The sequence below is a fragment of the Xyrauchen texanus genome, chromosome 3 (assembly GCF_025860055.1).
Source record: "Xyrauchen texanus isolate HMW12.3.18 chromosome 3, RBS_HiC_50CHRs, whole genome shotgun sequence".
Lineage (NCBI taxonomy): Eukaryota > Metazoa > Chordata > Actinopteri > Cypriniformes > Catostomidae > Xyrauchen > Xyrauchen texanus.
The window spans coordinates 32,716,422-32,736,705 of NC_068278.1; the positions used below are offsets into that span (position 1 = coordinate 32,716,422).

The 20,284-nt window shown below is 41.0% G+C and overlaps 1 protein-coding gene across 1 annotated transcript in view; it reads right to left on the bottom strand.

Annotated features, from left to right (window-relative positions):
- Window positions 1-20,284, bottom strand: part of LOC127628611 (androgen receptor-like) — a 132,315-nt gene that overhangs the window by 78,883 nt on the left and 33,148 nt on the right. Inside the window, exons 2-3 of the mRNA XM_052105389.1 lie at window positions 4,243-4,394; window positions 2,221-2,337 (exon numbers count right to left, since the gene is read on the bottom strand). Coding sequence (XP_051961349.1) covers window positions 2,221-2,337; window positions 4,243-4,394 — 269 coding nt within the window. The remainder of the gene's footprint in view (window positions 1-2,220; window positions 2,338-4,242; window positions 4,395-20,284) is intronic.

The following is a 20,284-nucleotide window of genomic DNA, read 5'->3' on the forward strand; positions in this document are numbered from 1 at the left end:
GTTAGCCAAAGAAGGAGCAATTGTATTCAAATTAATGGGAGAAATATTCACACCCAATATGGTGGATGTAGAAAAACAAGTCCTGCCTTAGAGGTAAAAGAGCCAATCATCTTTAAGATACAGACATTAAAGTCAGTAAACCTGAGAACATGCATATGCGTTAGCTGGACCAGCCTGTTTTTGTTTTTTTTAGCTTCATCTGGGAAAAAGAAGAAGGAAAAAAAAGAAACATTTATGATATCATTATTGTCAGATTTTACTGCTGTTTTGAAATATGTTGATCGTAATCTTGACCGACTGTTTTGGAGATTTCTGTGTTTTCCCTTTCATGTAGATATGAGCTGTACTTTTGTGTCACTTGTATCCATAGAAAAAAGCTGCCTCGGAGCGTTTCCTAGATGGCTGCCAAATGAACTGACTTGCCTTGAAAGGGACTTTGGCGCAATTCTTTCTTGGTAATTACCCTCCACAGAATGTTTGCAGCTTAAATGTGGCATCTATTAGGGTTGACGATTGATAGAGTTCTCCCGATTAGATTCTGATTCACAAGCTCTCGATTTGATTCAATAAGATAATGATTTATATGTGTATATTTTCGTTGTATAACGAAATATAAATGACCCTTTTTTTTACATATGAGAGAAATTCTCTCCCAGGTAATGCTGTTAATTATACAGGGGAACTTCTAACTAAATACATTTTGAAAATATTAATTTTACTAATTATATTTTATTACTTTTTCATAACTGGTCACATTTTGGCTTTTAAAAAATAAATGTAAAGGTATTCAATGGGCAAGGAGGAGGCGAGAACCTGACGGCCATGTCCGTAAACGATCTCTCTCTCCCGCACGACCCTCTGCAGTCAGCCTTTAACCCTCACAGAGGCATAATTAGCTTATTACGGGACCGGGTGAGTAGGATCACGACCCAGCCCCGCCCTCCGCCCTGCCACATTCCTCCCTTGTTCTCTCAGGCTGGGGAGCCCCCGGCCTGACGTACACCCCCCTCTCTTTCCCTGGGGGAGGGCGTGCTTTACATCCAATAATCAAATCAACAACTAAGATATTATATTTCATATAATATTTTTTGTTAAATGTTTATTATTTAATTGCATAACTATATACATTGATTTGTTGAACAAGTGCCAAATCTGGTACTGTCTCTTTAACAAAACCGACATTTCAGTAAACAGCATCTGTAAATGAGTGTATGGTAATGAGAAAGGACTCTAAGTGCTTTATCTCATCTGTGCCATACATGATTAGAATTAAATGTTTATTATTTTGTTTGTTTTTGATCAACAACTGGATATTAAAAGAGACATTATTCAATGACAAATGGGTCATGTGGATCTCGTCTTAGGACTCGCATTACACGGAACAACTTTTACATCTCGCTGCTGAATACTCCACCACTATACTACACAATTAATTCACTGGTGAGTAAAATCTAAACATTTACCAGCCAGCTGGCAAATATATACATTTTAGTCGCATTGCTCGGAATTTGGTTGGAGTGATTTCCTCTTATTGTAATAAAGGTTTCCGCATAGAGTAAAAGATACATTTTTGGATTTAAGAATCGATATAGATATTGTTCAAATGAAAATCGTGATGCATCATAAATCTATATTTTTACCCACCCATAGCATCAATACAGAGTAAAAAAATCTGCTCTACATTTAAAAATCACCATAGGTAATTAAAAACCCTACCCATTTAAACCATGGGTAAATTAAACCACAAACCGATTAAGTCAAAACGCAGTAAATACACAGTAAACACTGAAACAAAGAAAAATGGATTCAAAGTTTAGTGATTGTCCAGCCAAATGTGGATTATCAAGTTTTCACTCTATGTGTTCTATGGAACTGAGCCTAGTTGAATAAAATGTGTCTGTCACAGGACACATCATAATATAAAAGACTTGATTTCAGTTTTAACTCAATTTTGACAAAATGTGTAGTAGTTACAGCATAGTTTTGGCATCTAAACAACCTGTTTTTGTTGTTGTTGTCGTTGTTGTTTTTTCAAGTCCAAAATTTTGACTAAATCTACCTGTCAAATTAGGTTACCACCAATAAAAGTTAATTCTTATAGGTCAGATCAAGTAGAAATAGATCCTTGAGGTAACAACAGCGTTACCACTTTTTTCAATGTATATGGCCAGATAAAATCAATTAACCATGAACATCTGACACTGCATCGCAGGAATTTACCTCCCAGTGTCATTCCTGCCTCAAAGCACTTCTTCAAACGACAGGATGGACAGTTCTTCCTCCTCAGTTTATCAATGGTGCAGTCATTCCTGCTAGCGCAGAGATACTTCTGCTTCCCTATGAGAAGAAAGAGACAGCTTTCAGAAGCTTTCATTTACTTTGAGTCAGTTGACAGCCAAAGCCAAACTCTAGCAAGTACAGAGCTGGATGCATCACATTTACACTGTGATAAAACGTAGATCAGATTAAAACTGGAGAACATACACAGAGAATGCTCCAATTAGATGGAGCAGTTTATGTGAAAAGTCATTCTGATAGTCACAGCCCTTCCTGTGCGCACCCTAGGACAACCAAATGAAACTAGCAGACTGATTTGAAATGAGGCTTTGCAGTGTGTGTGTGCGTGCGTGTGTGCATGCATGTGTGTGCGTTTGTGTGTGTGTGTGTGAGTGTGTGTGTGTGTGTGTGTGTGTGTGTGTGTGTGTGTGTGTGCGTGCGTGTGTGCATGCATGTGTGTGCATTTGTGTGTGTGTGTGAGTGTGTGTGTGTGTGTGTGTGTGTGTGTGTGTGTGTGTGTGTCTTAATCAGGCATACAGAGCCACTGTTGAAGGAACCCACACAACTGCAGTCAAGTCTAATGCAAAATTACAATGAGATGTAACAGAAGTCCACTGTCACTCCTGCAGTATGCACAATTACAACAAGTTGTAATTAAAAACATAACTAAAAACATAACAACGGTATAACCAATAAACAATACCGTAAATCAAGCAAAACAAAGCAATTCAGTCAACCATATACTGTATCAGTCAGATCTAACATGCAATAAATAATTAAATGTAACAAATATTTTTAAATATTCACCAAAATACTGCATGGCACACCATGAAAATCACAATGCCAAGCAAACGTAATACCTGAAATCAGATGTTACATGCAATCTTTTAAAGCACATAAAAAAGCCTCTCTCTAGCCTTACAAATCTCTCCACACTTACTCAGACAGGATGATAAGGACACCAAGGCAACTTTTCCTTTTAGTATATTTTCCCTAACTCTTTCTCTCTCTCTCTCTCTCTCTCTGTCTCTGGTAACAACTGCTGGAACAGTAAGTATAATAGTGTGATATTTCTGTATTTGATTATACTGAAGTTCATTGTTGGCTGTGGGGCAAGACCTTTAAACTCTCCTCTTAAATTTGATAAATGTGTTTTTCCAGAATCTCTGTGGGTGTTTTAAGTCAAAAAGGTCAGCAGTTCATCAGAACTGTCTATCGTTCTCTCAATTTCAATGCAATTTACTGCACAGATGTATTTGCATGATGAACATAGGTTTACATTGCCAAAGCATTATTCAACATTGCACACTTGCACACTTAAGGAAAAAGGCACAAAGGTATCAATGCTACTTTGAATGTCAGGTGATCAATTTGCATATTATTTACATCTATAAGCAACATTTTAATGGACATAAAAATAAATGGTACATTTTTTGTGTTTGAGTTCCACGCTGATTGCTAATTTTTTATGGCAAACTTTGACATATCTAGCAGCCATGTTTGCACATTCTTGGCTGGTAGGTGTTAGATTTCCACTGAAAGACTTTATTTTTGTGTGCATAATAGGGAAATAATATGTCCCAAATTTGTGTACAGTTAGCACTTCATTGTAGCCTGCCAAGTGTAGCATTACACAAAGTGTAGCCTACTCCCTATCTTTGCCTTTGTCTCTCCCTTTAACTTTATTCCTGAATTTCTTTATACTGCTTAAAGTGCCAATTTTTGCTATTTTAAAAGACACAACTAAAAACAATAAAAGCTGTGCTGGACACATGGTCAAAAGTATATTCATTCACGAAAAGGCTATGGTGGGATTTAATGTAGACTTAATGATAGTTTATAACTGTAGCTGTAATTAAAATCTTCAATTAAAGTGAATACAGTCCTCACATATGGTGAATACATTTAGATGGTGTTATCCACTCCAAAGTATGACTTTTGTTATAATGGGTGTGTAAATGTTACCCTCAGCAGCTCTCTTAAAGAAGACTTTGCAGCTTCCACAAGTGAGTGCTCCATAGTGACATCCAGATGCTTCATCAGAGCAGATTAGGCATGTCCTTTGTGGTGGAAGGAAAAACTCCACTGGGAAAATGTCACTCCTCCCTCCATCAAACCTAAAAATAAAAACACATCATGAACTAATGGCATGACAAAACACTGGCAAAGTACACTGACATAAATGTTCTGTTCTCTATTATATCAGCACAAAATACAAAAATACACGGCAAAACTGGGATCTGTTTTTCCAACTATGTTGCCAGTTACTGTATAAAGAATAAAATATATGAGGTCCATTATCAAAGCTTTGACCAGCATACACACCAGAAAAAACTCTAGCACACAAGCACAAAAATATATGTGTAATGGGTAATTGTTTCTGCATTTTGATGACTGAATGGAAATGAAAATAAAGTGGCTTGCGGGTGAAGTTTTACATCATTGTTCAATGTGCTAAATTAGACATGGCATTTGCACGTCCAGCCCTTAGTGATAACAGGTGACATTCCCTGTGAAAATGCTTAAGTGAGAGCTGATGTGTGTGTATGTGTGCGCGTGTGTGTGTGTGTGTGTGTGTGTGTGTGTGTGTGTGTGTGTGTGTGTAGAGGTGACATTATACTAATGCAAGAGCCAAGGTCTGTAATGAAGGGTAATAACTGCTTTATTCCTGCAGGAATGATGGTCAGATTCTTTAAAGAGAGTCATTCAGTGTCATTATTCTGTTCTGATGATGGTACCCAATTCTATCACCACACACATACTGATAAAGGTAAAGTGAACGAAATGACTGAGATTGGAAGAGGTGCATATTTCTGATTTTATCTTGGCTGTCTAGCAGAGCTGGTTAAACTTAGGCCATTATAATAGCACACTTTGGACAGAGTAAAATAAAAGTTTTGAATATAGAGAGCTTAGACCCAACATTGTAGAAGAAAAAACCTTAAACAATTACAGTGAATGTCATTGTCACCCTGGTTTTTCTTAATGAATCCCTCCAAAGGATGACAAGAAACATGCACAGTCAGGTGCTGATGACTGCTGTCATTTATGTCTATAATAGTCTACAAACATTTAACAATCTGTGAGTCTGAGAACAGAATCAGACCATCTGATGGATGGATGGATATTGATAATTGATATTGATAAGTTGTGGCGTTTTAATGATCTACGTATATGATGTACATTGTATTTAAATATTTACGTATTTGTTCTAATATGGCTTAAAAGGATGACATGTTGTAAATGGTTTCTATTGTTTCATTGTGTTTGATTTGAATATGTCAATTTCAATGCTTCATAGAATGAGTAAATCATTCCACCTTAAAAGTTTCAATGTGATTGTGGCAGGGCGGAGGGCATTGCCGGGTCGTGATCCTACGCACCCGGTCCCGTAATAGGCTAATTATACCTCTGTGAGGGTTAAAGGCTGACTGCAGGGGACTGTGCGGGAGAGAGAGATCGTTTATGGACATGGCCGTCATATGTGTTTGTGTCTTTGTTTTAAGTTTCTCATTAAAACTATAATTTATATCGCCAAGCCGGTTCTCGCCTCCTCCTTTCCATTGATCACTTTACACTGGTGCCGAAGCCCGGGAAGGAGGAGGGATATGCCGTAGTAGAGTTCTCGCCACTACCTTCCACCCCAATGGAGCAGCCGCCGACCACGAGGGGAGAAGGCGCTCCTAGCCGACCTCCTGGAGCGGTCAGGGCCGCTGCCAGGGGCGCAGGAGTCGCCTACCGGCCGCTGAAACACAGCAGGGTTTGAGACCGCCGACCGCGAGCGGGGAGGGGCTTACTGGCGACCGCCTTGAGCGAGAGAACCACTGCCAGGGGCGGGGGAGACCCCTTCTGTTCCCCGAGAACGCGGCGGTGTGTTCCGTCTGCCAGGGGCTGGAAGACTGCCTCGGATCCGCCCGGCGAGGCACGGCTGTCGTCCGATAAAGGGTGGAGGAGTGGCCGAGGAACAAGCTGCGGCGTATCGGAGAACTGGCGAGTAAGAATTTTATTTTTTATTTTTTAACTCTCTCTCCTCTCTCTCTCTCACTGTTGCTCTGCATTGGTCTTTTCCCTCTTTTAAATTTTACAGTTTTTTGGGGGGTACTACACTGTTACAGGAAGCACCCCCCATTGTAATTATTTCTGTTTCCCTCCCCTTGTCCCCTCCCTCATCCAGGTAGATGGGGATGACCTGCCGGCAGGGAAGGGGGGGGGGGTTGTGATCCTACGCACCTGGTCCCGTATTAGGCTAATTATGCCTCTGTGAGGGTTAAAGGCTGACTGCAGGGGACTGTGCGGGAGAGAGAGATCGTTTATGGACATGGTCGTCATATGTGTTTGTGTCTTTGTTTTAAGTTTCTCATTAAAACTATCATTTATATCGCCAAGCCGGTTCTCGCCTCCTCCTTTCCATTAAACCCTTTACAGTGATTAATCTCAAAGCAAGTTTGTTTGGTTCAAGGCTTAGAACTCTTCATTGAAGAATTTTCTAAAATGCATAAGGAGAAAGTGAATAGAAAGAATACTTCTAAAACCAAGGCAGCTAAAAAAATAAGCAGTCACTGTTGCGTTTTATTTATCAGGTACAATGGGTCTGAATATTATAGTTACAGTATTACTCTTATTTCAACACTATACTGTATTCAAACTTTAATGGCAATTCAGTTTCCCTGTGTCATTATTTAGGCAGTATGTACCATATACACTGTAAAAAGTGGTAACATGCAATTGTTACTTTTAGGAGCTATTTCTACACGATTTAACAGTTATGTTGGTGTATTTATTCAGGTTGATTCAGTAATATAAAATCATTTATTTATATATAATATTATAAAAATGTAAAAATGTCATTGATGTCCACTTAGACTGTAACTAAAGCAGAGATTGCTTTGGTGGATTTCTGCATAATTTGCATATTTTTGTATGTTAGGCGTATGTTTTGTGATCTCCCCAGCATGCACCATAACATGAATACATTTAGCAAATAACCATAGAACAGTTTACATTTGTCTCTTAGTGCTTGTTGTTGTGTCATGTGGTAAATACATGCAACTCTAAGTAGTTTAATTGCAATGTTAAGTAGTTTATTCAAAATTTCAATTATTGTCACAACAAACTTATTTTCTTTGATCTTGTTGAGTAAACAATGAAATATTATTTCAGTTTATACTACAGGATTGTCACAATACCAACATTTCAGTAGTCGGTACCAATACCAGTTTCTCAATTTTCCATACCAATTTCGATATCACAGCAAAAACTAATATAAACTAATTGGTAAAGTAATTAAACATTGTTTCATGTTCTCATGTAATTGACCAGTAAACAACAAGTAAATAGTAAGTAATAAAATATGTTCAAATAATAATTAAGTTCTTATCATTCATAAAACTATTCCTACATGTGGGGTTGGGAACCAAGAACCAGTTCTTGCAGTTGAACTGATTACTTTATAAAAATAATTTTATATATATATATATATAATATATATATATATATATATATATATATATAACACTGCCCTATAATTATCTTGACAGTGTATGCTGCAACATATTTCAGCAGCAGCGGTGCCCCCTACTGAATCTACAGCGTGAAACACACAGCGCCTAGTAGTCCAATTCCCAAACAAATGAGTCTTGAGCCGGTTATTTTTGTGAATCAAAACATAAATGTAAGCGCAGCGTAGTTCTAGCGGAAAGACTAGCAGCTGTATATCATTACATCATTAGCTAGGTAACCCCTAGCCAATCACATGTAAGCCATTGCTTTATAAGTCTGCTCACAATCTATCACATTGCTTTTTCAGTGCGCTAACATGGCAACCTCCACCACCCCACCACCACCAGTTGAGTCCCATCCTGCACGGGGTTAGGCTCCTCGCCCCTGCCTCCTATCTTCAGCAGGATATGACGGTTCCGAGGACAACTTCTTCGGACCGCCAGATGGGGCTTACGCCAAAGAGAGACATTACATTTCTGTTTTATATTCATCAAATAAACGTCATCTTAATTTCACTCCAGCTGTGAGTCTTCCTGATAGAAAGCGTTTTCAGTGCCGTTCCCGAACGAATGACTCTTACGAACTACTTCTTTTTAGTGACTCAAAAACACTATCAGTCGGAGTGGTTACTGAATTGGTCTTACTGATAAGCAAGTAATGAATGTCAAACTCAAAATAAGCTGAAGTCTCATGAGCATGAAGTACAACCTTAGGCTACATAACAAAGTCCAAACTGTCATTGTGGGTTGTACTTGTAAATGTTTTTCTTCAGACCTGTAAGACTTCAATCATGCAATGCAGTTACTGATTGAGTGTTTCATTTGAGAATGTGTAGTTAAAGATACACACAAGTTTTGTTGCAATCAGTGGGATTTTATAAAGAATTAATGAAATATGTGTTACATTTGTTGTTTGTTTAGAATTTTTATTTAATATAGAGTTAAAATCAATTATTGGATTGCATTATGCCTTTTACAAGAATTAAATTTACATTTCGGATTTGTTATATCTGCTCTGTAAAAACTGGAATGATTTCATCATTTGGCAACAGGCTGCTGCAATAAATGTAATAAGAATTGCATTTCTTATTTCCAAATAATTATTTCTCAAAAGTTCTTAACTGAAGCCGTTAAGAACTGTTAAATTCCTCACAATTCCCATTCCTACCTACGTGAATTGTTGCATTCAATTCATTGCAACAAATCACATAAGAATGTTTTCTTGAATAAGGTCCACTTTGAATCTATTGTAAATAATTTATATCATCCACCCAGCATAAATTTGCATTTGGATGTGTGAAACATTATATGGGTAATCCTGCATGGAATCTGCAATTTTTGTGCTGATTGTGGACAGGGATGGACTAAAAGTGGCCCTGGACTTTCTGGCCCAGAGCGGTCCACCAAATCTGGCCCACAACACATCACACCATAACACACCGGCTCAATGATTTCATTTTCTGACTCAATTTCAAATTTTTGTGTTGAAAAAAGACAGCTAGTCATAAAAACGGGCCCCACCAGTGCAAAAATATTCATAATTTTTTAAATAAATAAAACCACTGAAAATGTGATGAGTATATTTTTTAGAGAAAGCACATAAAATTAGTACTTGATAGATCAGACAAATAACGTGCCCGAACGGAAGTGCAAGGGAAAGTGTGTATTTTAGGTGCTGTGACAAGTCAGCATTTCTTCAGAGTTTTAAAGTTGTTAATCACCTTTCAACTTTTTTCTAGAAGTGCAAATAAACTATTGTCTTAGTTAATGTGAGGTTGTGGAAACAAGTATAATAATAATATATTATATATGTATATATAGCTATACAAGATCAGAAAATGTTTAAAATAGTTATATGAAGAAAGTGTCACACAGCAGGACACTGATGACAATGCTTAAAATATCATGTTAATTACTCACATAACTATGTGTAAATGTTTATTTTAAAACATCAGTGAAAACAAATTTGGCCAGAATATGAACATATATAAATATACAAATATAAATATATTTATAAAAACAAATAAACATACCTCTTAATGAGTAGATCTTTGCAGATTGCTCATATTTTCACTCTATGTTGCATCTTCATATTTGCAATGTTTTAATTCCTTCCCCAGACTATTCTTGAGAAAAAGTTAAAAGCCCTATGCTTTGACAAGTACTGTTTCTGCTGTCCTATAAACAAAGTGAATAGCCACAAAGTAATATTTTTCATGGCTTATGTTCATCAGCTCACAGAAATGCTTTACGGTATGAATAAATTATGCAAAAGACTATGTACCGCTCTTATCTTTATAGTTTTCAGATTTGATGTATGCTTCTGTTATTGTATTTGTTGTAACTTGCAGTTATTTGTCATTTAGTGATTATTCAGAGCTTATCTTATATATATTGTTTTTGGTTGTCACCATTATTGTGATTTTGTATGTCAAATAGTGACTTCCACACAAGGTACGAAGTTGATGCGTACATACGGATATGCGCTCCGACGTGTAATTGATTTCAAAATAAAATAAAAACCAGCCATTAAATTATTTCAAAATAAAACCCATTGTATTCTCTTGTCTTGCAGAGTTTATAAAATGTTTGCTTTGTTATGAGGTCCGAGCAGGCATGTTGGGCCCAGGGTGGCTGCCTATATCCCCTGTAAGACAGGCTGGTACTTTCGTGGCAGTGGGCCAGCCCAAATTATCAAGCGGCACACCGTGTAAATGCCCGGTGCTCCCTATGGCCAGTCCACCCCTGATTGTGGGGAAAAATCAGTGGAATGGATGTACTCTAAATTTGATCAAAAGTATTAACTGAAAAAGAGAGTACTACAAATTGATTGTGATCAGAAAGAATTATCTAATTATACATCTAATATATTAAATAAACAAACACACAAGTGTGCAGAACCTTGTGAATGAAGCCGTTATAATTCTATTGTAATTTGCCAAGTTTTTTGTGGAGTTCTGTGGATAAATCTCTCAAAAGCTGTATGGGAGCTGTGGCATTCTTTGGAGGCATTGTGGTTGTTTCACTCACACTATTGACCTGCCAGCTGTGGCACTCTCCAAACAAGCCATATCAATCACAGGATCTAGGTGTCTCTCACTATCAACACTATGACTGCTATTGCTTTGACCTTATGCAATGCCATGTTTAAGAAGGTCACTCCAGCTAATAATACTGTCAGATTGTGCTTCCAAATCAGAGCAATGACATCGCGCATGCTCTCGCTCAGGCCTTGCGCGGTGTTGGTTTACTCTCACGTTCTATTTCCACTTACAAGTTTTTTAGACTTGCTCATTGCTGTAGATTAGACATAACTTGATAGCTTAACAGCACTCAAATGACATTTTTCCAGTACTAAACTGAGAGCATATTAGTGATCTACATTACACATCTAAATACATATTTAACGTGTTTATCTTGGGGCCAGTAAGTAAAGATGCTGACTACCATACCTGGTGTCACAAGTTCGAATCCATGACATGCTGAGTGATTCCAGTGTGGCTTCCTAAGCACCCATTAAGGCCGGTTGCTAGGGTGGGTAGAGTCACATTGGGTTAACCTCCTCGTGGTCGCTATGATGTGGTTCTCGCTCTCGGTAGGGCGCGTGTTGAGTTGTGTGTGGATGCCACGGAGAATAGCGTGAGCCTCCATACGCGATAGGTCTCGGCGGTAACGCGCTCAACAAGCCACGTGATAAGATGCGCGGATTGACTGTCTTAGACGCGGAGGCAACTGAAATTTGTCATCCACCACCCGGATTGAGGCGAGTCACTACGCCACCATGAGGACTTAGAGTGCATTGGGAATTGGGCATGCCAAATTGAGGAGAAAAGGGGCGAAAAGCCCCCAGAATATAAATAAATAAATAAATGGGGGAAAAAAACATGAGCTTATCTTTACTGATGCTAAATTTATAACCATGCTTTGTGATTCTGTAGGATCTGCATTCATTTTATGTATGCTCCCTAAAAGGTGCTCTAAGTGATATTTTTCATGGAAAGGTAAGCAAAAAAAGTCCTTCTCCTTGAAATATATAATGGGGGGTAATGGAATACATTTAATGGGATTACTTATTTAAAATAGAAAGTATTATTTAAGAAAGAAAGTAACTATATTCCACTACAGTTACAATTTAAATAATTGGTAATTAGAATAGTTACATTCAAAAAGTGTTTTGATTACTGAAGAGATTACTTTGCATTTTATTGTCATTTGTTTCATTTAATATTTAGTCCTTTCAGATGGCGTTTATACATATAATTGATGCGATCCAAAGTGCAATTGAACAGCGGTAAAACACTTTCTTATGATGTGTTACATTCATACGAGCAGACAGAGAAGTATGTTTGAAGCAGAAGAAATAGAAATAAACCTTGTGTAAATTGTCAGCTTTACGCTAAGCTAAAATGCTATTTCTAGCCATTTTAAATACACGTTACCAGGCATGATCATATTTTTTTATCAAGAAAATTCATGTTGGATCATAATTTCTTTTTTTCTAGTAAGACCTTTTATATTAGAGCAAAAATCATATTCTTTATAATAATTTTTGTATTGTTTTCCTGTAAAAATATTTTAAAATCCTTAAAACAAGATCAATTAGAATTATCTTGTTTTAGAAACATCACTGAATGTATTTTTAACATGTGTAATTTGTCTTACTGTACTGGCAGTAAGTGAAAAAAATCTACCAGTGCTGAAGAAGTAATCCAAAGTATTTAGAATACGTTACTGTCCTGGAGTAATCTAATGGAATACATTACAAATTACATTTTACAGCATGTATTCTGAAATAAGTTTTGTGAGATATCTCACCAGTCTGTGTGACAGCTCTAGACTCTGTAAACAACAAACAAATATGTGTCCCTGGGCCACTGTCTCTGATGCTTTAAGCCTGTTAATCATTTTGATCGCTCTCCTTGTATTGTAGTTTCTGGTAACCAACTAACAAGTTATTGAGGATTACTGCAATTTTTATGGCAAGTTGTTAATAACAGTTGTCAGTTGAGGGCGATATTTTGCTGCTGTTGTTTTTAACAACCGTTTCTGCATGATGTCGGCCTCAATAAAGCTCATTTGGTATCTTTGGAGTGCAGGGTTTTGGAAGAAGGAGCCGTGGCTAATCCAACTGCTCAGTCACGTGGAAGTAGAATGGCTAAAATAGCTTACTGCACTTTTAACAGATTTACACTACTGGTTAAAAGTTAGTGTTAAAAAAAGTTTTTGAAATTGATGACTTGGACCAAATAATAAAGAAAAGGAGCCAATAAATGCCCAACATAGTTGGAAACTCCTTCAATACGGTTTAAAAAAACATCACAGGGTGATACCTCAAGACGTTGGTTGAGAAAATGTCAAGAGTACATGTCTGCATATTCTAGGCAAAGGGTGACTACTTTGAAGATGCTAAAATATAACACAGTTTTCTTCAGTCACAACATAATTCCTATAGATCCATTCCATAGTTTTGATGACTTTACTATTCTAAAATGTAAACCAAAAATTATAATAAAGAATAAGTGTTTCAAAACATTTGACCGGTAGTATATGTTGTTACTACATCAACAGCATTGGACAATTTTACATGAATGTCATTGTAGTGGTCCCTCCGAAAATCAGATATATCTACAAATAACATTACAGGCATCAACATTTTTGTCCCATATAAAAATGCCATATTACTACTATGTTCCTGTATGCAATGTTATGTCTTTTAGTCATGTTCAGGGTTTTGTTGTTCTCTGCAATTATCAGCTCTGTTGATAATTTTTTTAGAAATATAACAGAATGTGTGTGTGTTATTTCTGATAAAGTTAGAGACAGAAATCATAAAGATATTAGAGGTTAGAAGTGTGTGTGTGTGTGTGTGTGTGTGTGTGTGTGGATAAAAAGGAAATGTATTATGTTACAAACTGGTAATTACAAGGGTATTATGCTGTAAATGTGGTTTATGAGGACATTTCTAGTGTACCCATAATTCAAATTGCTTAAAAAACATACAAAAAAATTGTTTCTTTGACAATGTAAAAATGCAGAAAGTTTTTTTTGTGAGGGTTAGGTTTAGGGGTAGAATTAGGGTTAGGGATAGAATCTATAGTATGTACAGTATAAAAATCATTATTCAATGTAACATCCTCGTGTGTGTGTGTGTGTGTGTGTGTGTGTTCGCGTGTGTGTGTGTGTGCTGTGTGTGTGTGTGTGTGTGTGTGTGTGTGTGTGTGTGTGTGTGTGTTTGATTGTAAAGCCAAGAAGTTGATTGGACACAGCGTACAGACACAACTATACTCAGTGACATGAGATGTCAAGGGTACGCACAAGGACAAACACATATAATTTAACCAAGCTCACACAAACACTCAAATGCATGTCCTCTCTTTCAATGTTTTGCTCCTTGTCTCTCTATCTCTATTTTCAGGCGCTCACCGTTACACCAGTTTTCATGTATAATTGCACCCATAGAAGATATCGTTAATCACACACTCTTACATTTAGGATGAACATTAAGGAAAAATAAATTATGGCGTAGTAAAATGCTACACGTAGTGAAATGATATTGATAACACACATGTTAATTTACTACCTTTCTTACCCTTTCTTTGCTTCTTCCAATTCTTTTCTACTTTCTACTTTTTTCATTAGTCAGAACAAGAAGTTGTTTTATGTAAAACTCAGTGGTGTGTACCAGTGTCAGAAAATAACTGTGTTTGCCCCTTGATTTTGAGAGGGAGACAGGACACCCTCACAGCTGCCCTGATTAAATACTTCTAGCGAAGACCTCTGATGAAACACTACTCAGAGGGCCTGTGCTAAAACATACAAAGATTTATGTAATGTAACTAAGAGATATTCATACTAAAGTCAACTAGCTTACATCAGACTTAAGAGGGAAACTTTTGCTACGTTGAGATAAAAGTATGACTTTAAAGGTAGAAGTTACGTTTGGGACATTAAAGAATTTTGTCCGGCTGTTCTAAATTTTTACTTAGGAAATGAAACCCTGAATGGCACAAGCTGAGATGTTCTTTTAATTTGTCTTACCAAATCAGTTCGCTTACATGTGATATGTCAAGCCAATAGGCTCACATAGTGTAAGCTGATAAGTCCTTTGATGTGTAGTCAGGTACCCAATCAGCTTGCATACTCTCTCTTCGCCTAACATTTAAGATTAAGAACATTTTGCAAGAAAGCCAGTTCCCCTTCTGTCGCTCTCTCCACGTTGTGTCGGAGAAGCGACACTAGGGGTCTCTCTTGAGCGCCGATATTCACCTCTGACCTATTGAAAAGGGCCAATGAGAGTTGGCAGTCAGTATTTGCATACCCCGCCCCGCGATACGGGTATTTAAGCGGGGCAAATACGGAAGTTTAGTCAGAAAATTTCTTCGGAGCCGATGGTCTGTCTGCAGTTTGCTGCGAGTTACACGCCATTAAAACGTTCCTGTTTCCTCTGACGATCTGCATGCTGTTGGATCTTGACGGCGCACAACAGCGGCTTTCTCTTCTCATTGCACGGCGTGCATTGTTGCCCCTGAGTGCTTCGACAGCGCAGACACACACACACACACACTGTGTACTAAAAGAGTAATTTCCCTAAAAGAGTAATTTCTCTAAAAGAGCAAACACAGCGGCGTTGAACGTCCTTTTGAGGACGCGTCTTTTTCAAGATGCCCTTCCGCCCCTGTGTCGTTCCTGGGTGCGGTAGAAGCCTCTCTGCTTCAGACGGCCACAGGCGCTGTCTCGTGTGTTTGGGCCATGATCACACCGAGGCGGCGTTTGTGGATGGTTCATGTTCTCACTGCGAGAACATGACCATGATCACGTTGCGGTCGCGGCTTGCTTTCAACAGAAAGCAAGCCACCCCAGCCGCACCCCGCATTGCTCCTTCTTCCCACGGGATTGAGGACGATGCAGTTGGCGCTGGGGGCGATTTGGGGGCGGCAGCGGGTGCAGTTTCGCCGGGTAGCCCCCGCGAACCTACCGTTCCCCGACACGCTCGCTGGTCCCCGTCCACGCTTGCGGCGATAGCGGCTCGCCTCACGGCCTGGCTGTCTATCCTCCCGAGCCCGAAGCAGATGAGCTCGCCACCTGGAAAGGGGCCCCACTGCGTTGGCACATCAACTGCCTGGAGTTGCTGACCGTCCTTCTTGCTCTCAGGAAGTTCCTCCCGTTAGTTCGGGACAAACACATCCTCATGAGATCGGACAGCACCACGGTGGTGGCGTACATAAATCGCCAAGGCGGCGTATGCTCCAGCCACATGTCATAACTCACCCGCCGTCTCCGCCTATGGATCCAGCAGCGACTCAAGTCGCTGCGTGCCACTCACATCCCCGGCAAGCTCAACGTCGTAGCGGACGCGCTATCACGACAACGTCTGCCCGGCGGGGAGTGGAGGCTTCACCCCCAGTCGGTCCAGCTGATTTGAGAACGGTTTGGCAAGGCCCAGGTAGACCTGTTCGCCTCCCAGGAAACCTCCCACTGCCCGCTCTGGTACACCCTAACAGAGGCTCCCCTTGGGACAGACGCGCTGGCACACAGCTGGCCCTCGGGGCTGCGCAAGTACACATTTCCCCCAGTGAGCCTTCTTGCACCGGTGCTGTGCAAGGTCAGGGAGGACGAGGAGCAAGTCACACTAGTGGCCCCCTACTGGCCCACTCGGACTTGGTTCTAGGAACTCAGGCTTCTCGCAACAGCTTCTCCCTGGCGAATTCCCCTGAGAAAGGACCTCCTCTCTCAGGGACGGGGCATGCTCTGGCACCTGCGCCCAGACCTCTGGAACCTCCACGTCTGGTCCCTGGACGGGATGCGGAAGAGCTAGCCGGCTTACCGGCGACCGTTGTGAATACAATCAACCAAGCCAGAGCCCCCTCTACCAGGCACCTTTACGCCCTAAAGTGAAGCTTGTTCGCAGATTGGTGTTCTTCCCGAACTGAAGACCCGCAGAAATGCGCGATCAAGTCAGTGCTCCTGTTCCTACATTAGAGGCTGGACAGGAGGCTGTCCCCGTCCACCCTCAAGGTGTATGTTGCCGCCATTGCCGCCCACCACGACCCTGTAGACGGCAAGTCTTTGGGTAAGCACGACCTGATCCTCAGGTTCCTGAGAGGCGCCCGGAGGTTGAATCCCTCCTGGCCAAGCCTAGTTCCCTCCTGGGATCTCTCGGTAGTCTTGGCAGGACTCCAGAGACCTCCCTTCGAGCCGCTTGAATCAATTGGACTCAGGGCCCTCTCTCTTAAGACGGCCCTGCTGATCGCGCTCGCCTCTATCAAGAGGGTCGGGGACCTGCAAGCGTTCTCTGTCAGCGACACTTGCCTGGAGTTCCGTCCGGCGGATACGTCTGTGATCCTAAGACCGCGACCGGGCTATGTGCCCAAGGTTCCTACCACACCATTCCGAGATCAGGTAGTGAACCTGCAAGCGCTGCCCCGGGAGGAGGCAGACCCAGCCCTTTCGTTGCTATGTCCAGTGCGCGCCCTGCGCATTTACCTGGACCGCACACAGAGCACCAGACGCTCTGAGCAGCTCTTTGTCTGCTTTGGGGGACGGCAGAAAGGGAATGCCGTCTCCAAACAGAGGCTCGCCCACTGGGTTGTTGACGCCATCACACTGGCTTATCACACCAAGGCCATGCCCCTACCCTTGCGGGTCCGAGCTCACTCAACAATGGGTGTTGCGTCTTCGTGGGCACTGGCCAAGGGCACCTCCCTAGCAGACATCTGTAGAGCCGCGGGTTGGGCAACACCCAACACCTTCGCGAGGTTTTACAACCTCCGCGTTGAGTCGGTTGCGTCTTGTGTTTTGTCAGGTCCGAGCCCGTAGAACTCGGTAACACGTAGACTGACCGGCCGGGTGGATCGCTTGCGCCCAGTGCCCTTTTCCTGACGTCAAGGTTAAGTAGTGCGCCTTTTTTCCCAGGGCGCCCCACTCCGATTCGGGACCCTGGTCGATTCCTCCCCAGCCCTCCGGGTCCACGGTTCAGTGGAGGAACTCGCCGACCCAAGCCACTGCGGGTACCCTGATGGCTACCCTGTACTGGTATAGGTGCTCCACAGGTAAGGCCTCCTGCTCGGACTCCCCCTGTGTGTAATTCCACGGTTCTGTCCCCTTACGAGCGGACCCCCGTGTCTCCCTTAGGCAGTTACAGCTGCCCCGGTCGCCCTTGCGAGGCTGGATCTAGCACCGCACCATACTTTCCACACGAGCCCTGAGACGGCCGTGTGACGTGTCTACCACTTTTCCTCCCCAAGAAAAAGGGCAGGTGTGGTCTCCGCAGGGTCTGGGTAAGACCCCCTTCCCTATATGCATGTAAGGGCCCCGGCCGTGATTGCTCTATGCGAGAAACATAGAGAGAAAAGAGGCCCAGCCAGGCTGGCCCGTTCCCATATTGGCAAACATCGCCTTGTTCCCCTCTCAGGGTAACTAGAAGGATCCCGATGTTCGTATGGGGCATTGGGGAAGGGTACATGCAGCCAGGTACAGACGATGCGCAGCACTGGATGAATCCCTGCCCGCCACTGTATCGGCAGTTCACGCACACGTTTCAGCACATGGCAAGATTGGAATGGGTCCCCTAGTGTCGCTTCTCCGACACAACATGGAGAGAGCGACAGAAGGGGAACGTTTGGTTACGTATGTAACCTCCGTTCCCCGAGGGAGGGAACGACATGTTGTGTCTTTCCTCCGCCATGTCGCTGAACCGAGCCACTGTTGTGGCCGGACCATTTCCGGCTCCTCAGAAAAATCCTGACTAAACTTCCGTATTTGCCCCGCTTAAATACCCGTATGCGGGGGCGGGGTATGCAAATACTGACTGCCAACTCTCATTGGCCCTTTTCAATAGGTCAGAGGTGAATATCGGCGCTCAAGAGAGACCCCTAGTGTCGCTTCTCCGACACAACGTGCCGTTCCCTCCCTCGGGGAACGGAGGTTACATACGTAACCAAACATTTCACTGCAGCGTACTATGAGAAATTTCTTTGAAACCCTCCACCTCCCCAGCTCCTAAGGTCTAGATCTGCTACATGGGTAATATATCTGTGTCTTATTCTGCAGCAGTATGTCATACATGCTTGATGCAGCATGTCTAATGTTTTTATAATTGTGCAGCAGCAGCAGCATGTCCACATACTTAACTTAGTGTGTTAATTTATGCTCTAGCAGCAGTAAGTCTTCATACTTGCTCTGCAGTAGCAGCAGATCTAGTCTGCCAAGACCAATATCCTATCAATATGTCATACCCATATTAACATGTTAAATTCTTCAGAGAGTTGACATGACTGAAATGTGTTTTCTCAAGCAGAAGATTTGTATCTTGGTTTCAAACCACTGGTTCAAAACCTTAACTTAGTATAATGTTTTTTAATTCTATTCTTTTAACTTTAAGTTGTACTATCATCATATTTTTGGGGTAAACAAGCAAGCATAATTAAATGGCACTGACATACATTCAGGCAAAGTTCAACTACAATATGAAAGCAAATATTTACTGAAAGGTTCAAATGTATTCTTAGGACAAAAGTATTTTCCTGTCAGTCATTTCTTTTTTTTCTTTTTTTTTACAGTGTTTTAAATGTCATCAATTTATACAATTTATAAATTACAAAATATTTTGTACGTTACAAAAATATATCTTGTCTGTTTCCTTTTAAACAGTTAAATTAATTAATTAACCACGATTGATATAAATTATATAATATGATACTGAATATATTAGCTGATGTTAACATATTGAACCTTACTGTAAAGTGCTACAAAATAAATTCTGTTTTGGCTCATCAGGAATCCTGTGCAACACAAGGCATGTCATGTGATTAGTGACATTCACTTACCAAACAGCCTGCTGCTCATGTGAATCGTGGGGCTTCACACATATTATTCCTACAAGAATATGATATGGGGGGCCTGGGTAGCTCAGACTACCACCCCTGGAGTCACGAGTTCAATTCCAAGGCATGCTGAGTGACTCCAGCCAGATCTCCTCAACAACCAAATTGGCCCGGTTGCTATGGAGGGTAGAGTCACATGGGGTAACCTCCTCGTGGTCACGATTAATGGTTCTCGCTCTCAATGGTAAGCGTAGTAAGCTGTGCATGGATCACAGAGAGTAGCATGAGCCTACACATGCTGAGTCTCCGTGGTGTCATGCAAAACAAACCACGTGATTAGATGTGTAGACTGACGGTCTAAGAAGCGGAGGCAACTGAGACTTGTCCTCCGCCACCCGGATTGATGTGAGTAGCCGCGCCACCACGAGGACCTATTAAGTAGTGGGAATTGGGCATTCCAAATTGTGAGAAAAGGGGATAAAAAGAAAAAAAAGAAAAAAAGAATATGATCTGTGTCTCAGTGAACCCTAATAGTATAAAACTGCCATAAAGACTCATACTCTATTTTATTTTTTCATTCTTGGAATATGCAAATGAGTACCACTGTTGACAAGAAGACAATGCGGAAAGGTTAGATCCCAAAATTATTCTTGTACCTTCCAGTGAGTTGCAAAGTGACTGTACACT